Here is a 7,618-nt window from a genome sequence, read left to right as displayed (position 1 = left end):
ATTAATAATTTGGCTGATGCTTTTATTTATATCCACTTATACAGCAGCCTGAGTGAAGTACCTTGCTCAAGGGTACAACAGCAGTGGCAGTGCTCTGTCTAGGACTTGAGCCCACATCCTTCCAGTTAGAAGTCCAGAGCCACTACTCCACACAGCAGTCCCGCTAAAAACTGGTATGTATTGTCAATATACAATACAACAATAATTTCTTACACTTATATAGTGCATTTCTGGACACTCCACTCAAAGTGCTTTACAGGTAATGGGGACTCCCCTCCACCAATGTGGGGAAGAGAACAGAGTGATGAAGCCAGTTCATAGATGGGGGTTATTAGGAGGCCATGATTGGTAAGGGCCAATGGGAAATTTGACCAGGATGCTGGGGTTAAACCCCTACTCTTATCGAGAAACACCACAGAGAGTCAGGACCTCGGTTTTACATCTCATATGAAGTTGGGGCATTAGGACCCACGTAGACTGCAGGGTGAGTGCCTCCTGCTGGTCCCACTAACTCCTCTTCCAGCAGCAACCTTAGTTTTTCCCAGGAGGTCTCCCATCCAGGTACTGACCAAGCTCACACCTGCTGAACTTCAGTGGGCTGCCAGTTGTGAATTGATAGTATGAACAGTATTTAATAGTTTTGTGAATACTATTATAAAGGTACTGGCAATATACTTTTTGTATATGTCACACCAGTGTTGTGTGATCAAGCACCTAAAGATAAATTGAGGATTTATATGAATTGTCAGGTAGAAACTTACTCATCTATAACCCACTACCTCACTGAACGTCTAATTGTCAAATTGTGATTTATTGTCAGTAAGAATGCTTAAGAAGAGAGATGCACATTTAGAATTTATACAATGTTTATTTCATAGCCATGATAAAAGTGTACCAGACAACAATGACTTTTTTTTAGCTATTCTATCATTACATAGCAGATACATAGTCTGTTTAATATTGTCAGAAGATTGGCATCTACTGGTGTTTTTAATTTTACTGGTATTTATAGATATATTTACCTTTTTAAACAATCATGCGTGTAATATCACTCCAGGCTGGACACTGGGTTGATGTTTTAAGAAGCAGTTAATGCTACGCTGTTTGACATTATTTCAGATTATCTAGACAACCTCTCTGCGGTCTGCTTTATGCAGGTATTTGTTCTTATCAATTGCTTGAGTCTTGTTTAAGATTTTTTTTCGCTAATATTATAGTATTCATTCATTAAATGGAGACTTGCAATATAGTATTGTTCCTACAACATGCAAGGTTAAAATATAAATCACAAAAGTATCAAATGTAACCAAAAGATCCCGCATTTACCAGTCACCTCAACATGCAGTATAGATCACCATAATCTATATAGTATCAGATTAAAAAGAAACAGGCATTCTCTTTAGAAAACATGAGCACTCTCGTTTCTTTTTAATGTGATCATGGTACATAATCCAATAATCCATAGAAAAGGAACAACAGGAATATAATGTCCTGCACTGCATTTCTCAATGACTCGTGGCTCTTTTTATTCAGAGCTTGGGGCTCTTGAAACTGCCTGTATTTTTTTTTTTCGTGGAGCAAAATATAAAGATGTGAAACACGTTCTTCAACAGACTCCAGGTCAGTTTTCTTTTTTTTAAGATCCAAACATCTTTAAAAAAAAACTATTAAAAACATAGTAATTAAAGTTGTATTGTTTGCTTTATACCGTACCTGTATTCGACAAATGACAAAAATAGATCTTTTACAATATGTTAAACGCAGTCTACGGTTTTTTTTTTACAGAAAAAAAGTTTAAGAAAGCTTAGATTTACTACAGCGCCGCCATATGTAAAGCTGCATCAAAAATAACTTGATTTTCTTCTGACAGCTGCAATATTCTTGTACGTCTGAGTAAGGCACCAGCATCGGGTGTCATTCCATCGCGGTGTCCCTGTGTCGGTGTAACTAGTTGTAGTGGCGATTGTAGTAGTAGGAAGGGGAAAGTCCATCGTAGTGAAATTCACGCCACTGCTCGGTCTTCTCACGGGTTCTCTCGTACTGCTCTGTTTGACAAAGGAGAAACATCCGTTATCTGTGGGAATACAGTGACTAGTCTTCAGCGGCGCATTGGTAGCCCATCATTACAGGAGCCAAACTTCTGTGCACGTACTGTAGTTGCTTTAACGACACCGATTTTATATTGTATTAAAAGAACAGGAATGCCTTATATAGACCCCTCGCTAGGGATATCCGCCTAATCGTGTTTTGCTTTCAACGTTACACTTTTCATGACCGAAAACAACATTGGTTTAACGTTTCTCAAAATATCGCGAACGCAAGAGATCTCTAGTGTCCTCTAAACACAACCATTAAGGTTGTTTTCAGTTTTGTGAAACGTTTGTAATATACAAATAGTGTAATGCTCACAACAGCACTTTAGACAGAAACTGGCCAATGGTTGAATAATATAATTTTTTACCAGCAAAAACAAAGTACAACACCTCGGACTATATATGACAAAACACGAGACAGCCAGAGCTTTTCAGAACTAGATACATCAGCATAAAGAAAATTAATATTTTTTCATAGAAATATTAATCTCGCATTTCAATTTACAGAAGCACCAAAGTATATAGATAATTTACTGTTTCTCCAGCAAAATGCAAGCGCAAAAACAAAATTTCACTAAAATATCTAGAGAGTTCTCCCTTACCTTTAAAAAGAACTTTCATTTTACTCTGGAAATTTGCAAGTTTATAAAAACAATACATTCTGCAACAAATAAAGCTGCTGAAGCTTTCCTATGTGTTTAAATTGACCGCTATAGAAAAAGCTCATTTAATAGGTTGAAATAGCTGTTATTCAGCAAATTCTGGCCATTCAGTGATTGAAACCCTCCTCTTGATAGAAAACGTGCATTTATTTTTATTAAATCTCTTTCTTATGAGTACTGTTTAAGTACATAAGTACCTGAAATGTAATGTAATGTTTTTTTAAAACTGTGAACATTATAAGAAGCCTATCTAGGACCAGCAGTAGTGAAATACAACAGTAAAAATAGTAAATAATTTATTCTTTTCATTTTATAACTTTTTTTGAAGGCTGAGAAAATCAACACAGGTCCTGTCTTCAGATAAAACGTCATGCAGATTTTTAAATATTTGTTCAATCATTTTCAATTTTTTATCTGAGGCTGTAGACATTGTAGAGAAGTCCTAGAAAGACATTTACATCCAAGGTGTGCCACAGCTTGAGAAACTGACTTTTGAAGAAAGACAATAGTCTGTTTTTTCCTGTTTTTGTTCTGGATGTTTCTTTCTAATTTGTGTACTGAAATAGTTTCCAAGATAATTCAAGATATTAAAGGACACATCCATTCCTGGACTTTCATTTGGGGGAGGGGGTGGATAACAGTGTTTGGACTCTGGTGTGGTGTTGAAACTCCACTTTGCATGACTTATGTTATTCCCAGTCAAGCATTTACAGTAAATAAACCTTTTTAGTCTTTGTGATAAAACTCTCTTGTTAGCTGTTTTGCTGTGGAGATTAGAGGAGCTTTGTGCATTAACTATGCAGGGGGAACTGTGTTTAATGAAGTCCGATAATTATGATTTTGTGTTGATCTCATTGAGACTTACCATCACGCTCCTCCTCAACAAAATTTTCATATTCATTTCTCTGCTCCTCGTAGTACTCCCTTCTGCGTTCGTCAGCAGCGAGTCTCTGCCTGTGTTCAGCTGTGAATTGAGACAAAAAATATTCAGGCTCACACACTCCTTCAATAATAACCAAGCCATTTTGGTCAGCTGATAGAATAAATGTGTTTTTGAAAGGAAGCTCAGTTAGTTCAATGAGAAGCATGACACTGCTCTCATGTAAACTATTGCGTATGATTCCCAGAGGAGAACATCTGGATATGTTTCTACTTGCGTTCCAAAACAAGGTGTAGAAAATCACAATATGAATGAATGAACGTCAATCAGAGGGTCGTTGGTTGAACTGTGCAAAGTACCGTGTGCTGTAGCGATCAGTGCCCACTGTGAGCTTACACAAGTGAGCTTTTCATTTCTGTTAACTGCTGTTCATCACATGTCCGCTCAGGTGACACTTACTCAGGTGTTAGTGGGCAACTTGCACAAGGGTCATGGATTTAATTCCCTCTACAGCCTCTCTTGTTCTTCTTGAACGTTCGTGACCTCCTCAGAAGCCAAGAGTCAGAACTCCAAAGAAAGGCTTTACCTACATCTTTTGTGTTATTAACCTGTGGTTGTGGGAAATCAAATGCCCTGGACGATATAAATATGAGGAAGCCAGATATGGAGCTTATTTTTCATTACAGCAGGAAAGTAAAATTTGCCCACGGCAGCCATTGGCAACAGCATGTACCATATGTCGGCTGAGAACATGTGCATCACACATTTAATCACCTGCACTTTCAGAATGATGGTGTCAATGAAAAATGTGACCGTGCGCAGGACAGATTTATCCCAGGCTCAACGGTTTTTAAATCCTGTCTCGAACGATGCGGTTTTCACTCGGCACTGAAGCAATGAGCAATGGGGCGAATCCGTAGTCAGTTCTGCAACTCGGTGATCGTTCTTTTGTGTGGCTGCCTGAGGTCTGGCTGCCCTGGGCGTTCGCAAGCCTGAAGACAGCCCTGAAAAGCAAATACTGGCCCAAAGGCGGCACTGAAGTGGGACAGGTGAAAACCCATGGCCAACCCAAAGGTCAACACCAGCAAACCCACTTGACCACTGGATTGAGGAAGCAGGTTGGCCTTGAGCGGTCTGGCCGCAGGAGCAGGTGCTGTTCGCCGCGCAGGAGCGTGGAGCTCGTTCTGCTTCTTCTGGACAGAAACAGCAGGGCTGCTCGTCATCGCAAGGCATTTGTTTTGCACAGAAAAGGGGGTGGATGTTTCTCCCGTTTACTGCTTTGGATTTTCTGTGCCCGTGTGCCTGTTTAATTAACAGTCTGGATGAGGGAAGCGAATCGGTTTGGATATTATGGAATTTTAAAGCTGGAAAATGGCATACCACCTTATCTCTCACCATCCCATCAAACTGTATTTTCTTGGATAAAAACTGGAATAACATTTAAAATGTTACAGTATAACTGCAATGAATCAGTTTATAGATTGATTTTTACTGTCATCTTTTTTATTTCAATATTTTCCTGTCGTTATTAGAATTCAAAGACTCATCTTGAGAATTGACCCTCGTGTTTGCTCTTAAGTATCTTCAGATTCTTACTTTGTCAATCTTTTTTTCCTGTGGTTTAATCAGCTAAATAGCAGTAAGGGGCGTCTGATTGGGGAGATGCTTTTAGAAGTGCAGTTTTTGAGGAAGTCATTCACAGCTGGATTACTAGTGTGAGGTGAGTTCAAGAGGTTGAAGGATAGTTGGAAAGTTGATTTTTTTCTAGATGTGACCAGATACCAACAGTGTATGCAAGTATAAAATAGTGCAATGATTATCTGAGGCCTTCCCAGAGAACAACCTTTATTTCAGAACATGTCTTCTTGAATATTTGCTTGAAGGTGGAAGTGTAATATGGATATTAGACAAGTAAAGTACTTATCCAGCAAAACAGATTGTTGGAGTCTGAAATACAGCCGATCTTCACTGGCCTTCACCCCTCCCCCACGTCACACAAGTGAGAGGCCAGCGTCTGGCTGTGTGATCTACAGCCGTGCGGCGTAAACACCTTCTCGCACTCCTGGGGCTAAAACTGTTCAACTTTCCGGGCTAATTTTCATTCCTGCTCACGACAAGACCAACAGTGCTCCCTCTCTCAAACCTGGGCTAGCACTGTAATTTCAGCGGAGCGTGCAGGCGTGACGGCAGCAGTAAAGGCAGGGTAGAGAGAAACTGTCAAATCCCTTTTTAACCGAGTCCAATCAGACTGTTTTTATTCTCGGGTGCCTGAAAGATGCAGGAGTGTATAAAGGAGAGGGAGAGTGGAACTGCTTCCACACTTATCAAAAGGTTTTGGGTGCTGGCTTCTCCATTCTATCCTGTGACTCCTTGCGCTGCCTGTGGGCGTCAGGCACATTCTATAACTCCTTTAACACACCGAGCACCTGAAAACCTCACTCGCAGAGAGAAGTGCCTCAGACGATCCACTTCTGCTCATTCTGAGAAATGCATTTTCCACTTGGACACAACCCTCTCTGCATGCAATCACATCAGCTGAGCTGTTTTTCTCCTCAGGCTAACATGGACTTTCCAATGTGTTCACCTGCGTTTCATTTTTAAATCCTAGCTATCATCGGTTCCCAGAATCTGCCCATCACAATGCTCGAAAGAAAAGGCAGTGTCAGATCATTTCTACAGAAATGATTTCAGCAGAATTCCTCTTTTAGTCCGGGGCTACATGCTTTCAGCAGCCCTCCTTCATAAATGCTTGGAGTGCCTCTAGGGAACTGTGAGGTGGAACAAAAACTTAGTTGAAAATATTTAAAAAAAAACAGCCTCACCATTCACTTCATCTCTGGACTTTGTGGATCTCTTGCCACGTCGTTTAAAGAAGCTGGATGCATCTGATTCAGGCATGAAAATCCTTTTCAGCTCTGCAATTTGAAATCAGATTTTTAAAAACTCCTGACATATGTCCCAACAGCTAATTTAAGCACCAGGTAAAGTGAGGGCTTTGCTGTACTTACTTTCTGCATTCTTTGGTTTGACGTCTGTGTTATCATCTCGGACTGCTGCACTCCCAGCTTCACGGGCAACTTGAGAAATGAGAAAGATGTTGTGAGGAAAAGGTTCCATTGGTGGAAATCCAATAAGAAAGAAAACTTGCAATATAATAATTCATGCATAAATAGCAGTTAAAGTAGATTCAGTTTTTGTGTCCTATTTTAATGCAAAAGGCCTGTATAAAAATACAGCATCAGTGGTTTTGAAAGAAGAAAAGATAAGAAAAGGACAGCATCAGTCATTTTAAAAGAAGAATTACTGTTGTCGTGAATTACGAAAGCCGCGGTCATGAAATTAAGATGTTTATTCCCAGTGCAGTTCTCATCTTCGAAAAAGGCTGGCCGCTTTACTTACTTGCCAAAATTAAGACAGTCGCAAGGAAGGACAGGAGGATTATCCGAGTCCAGAGCATTTTTGCGCCACTCTCGCTGGAGGGATCAGAGCAATGGTGAATGAGAGAAGTCTGCACGCTCGGATTGAAAATTCCTCATCTGTCAGATGGGGAGGCAGGGAGCTGGAATTCCGTGTGTGTGGAGGGGAGGGGAGGGGCCGGGGAGCCACAGCTGCCGGGTAGCATCTAGTGCGAGCCGACCACATCAACACTCCCGCCAGTCAGCAGTCCACCTGGGCGGCGCTGGGCTTGGTGGCAGATGGGCGGGAGGGAGCCGCTAGTTTCATGTAGCGGAAAGCTGCTAGATGTTGTGGAGGAAAGTGAGAAACGGTGTCGACCACTTGTGAGCCCTTCTCACCTGGCTCCCACCACAGCTGGCCTCTGGCCTCCATGTCCGTGCTTTGCTCATTATGTCCAGGCTGCTTTTAAATGGCCACTTCAACACGTGTAGCCATTTTCTTTGTGTTTTCGACCTTTTTTTTATGGTTTTTCACACCTCTTGTGTGCTGTGCGGTTCTCACGGGGGATAATTGTCTTGTGCTGCTGA

General features: G+C 41.0%; 1 protein-coding gene across 1 annotated transcript; it reads right to left on the bottom strand.

Moving 5' to 3' along the window:
- Positions 1-848: 848 nt before the first annotated feature.
- ucmaa (upper zone of growth plate and cartilage matrix associated a) lies at positions 849-7,247 on the bottom strand. Its single transcript, XM_088645288.1, has 5 exons — positions 7,035-7,247; positions 6,644-6,712; positions 6,458-6,550; positions 3,621-3,719; positions 849-2,045 (listed from the first exon to the last, which is right to left on the bottom strand). Exons 1-5 carry the CDS (start codon positions 7,090-7,092, stop codon positions 1,948-1,950), a joined length of 417 nt encoding a protein of 138 aa, XP_088501414.1. The 5' UTR covers positions 7,093-7,247; the 3' UTR covers positions 849-1,947.
- Between the last annotated feature and the right edge of the window lie 371 nt (positions 7,248-7,618).

The sequence above is a fragment of the Lepisosteus platostomus genome, chromosome 9 (genome assembly GCF_059453375.1).
Source record: "Lepisosteus platostomus isolate fLepPlt1 chromosome 9, fLepPlt1.hap1, whole genome shotgun sequence".
Classification (NCBI taxonomy): Eukaryota; Metazoa; Chordata; class Actinopteri; order Semionotiformes; family Lepisosteidae; genus Lepisosteus; species Lepisosteus platostomus.
The sequence above is the reverse complement of the archived record's forward strand: the minus strand, read 5'-3'. Positions and strand labels throughout refer to the sequence as shown.

Coding starts and splice junctions, on each gene's coding strand:
- ucmaa (XM_088645288.1), bottom strand. CDS start 7,092: ATGCTCTGGACTCGGATAATCCTCCTGTCCTTCCTTGCGACTGTCTTA. Junction 6,713..7,034: donor GACTGTCTTAATTTTGGCAA/GTAAGTAAAGCG, acceptor TCATTTCTCAAG/TTGCCCGTGAAGCTGGGAGT. Junction 3,720..6,457: donor GTCCAGAGATGAAGTGAATG/GTGAGGCTGTTT, acceptor CTCAATTCACAG/CTGAACACAGGCAGAGACTC.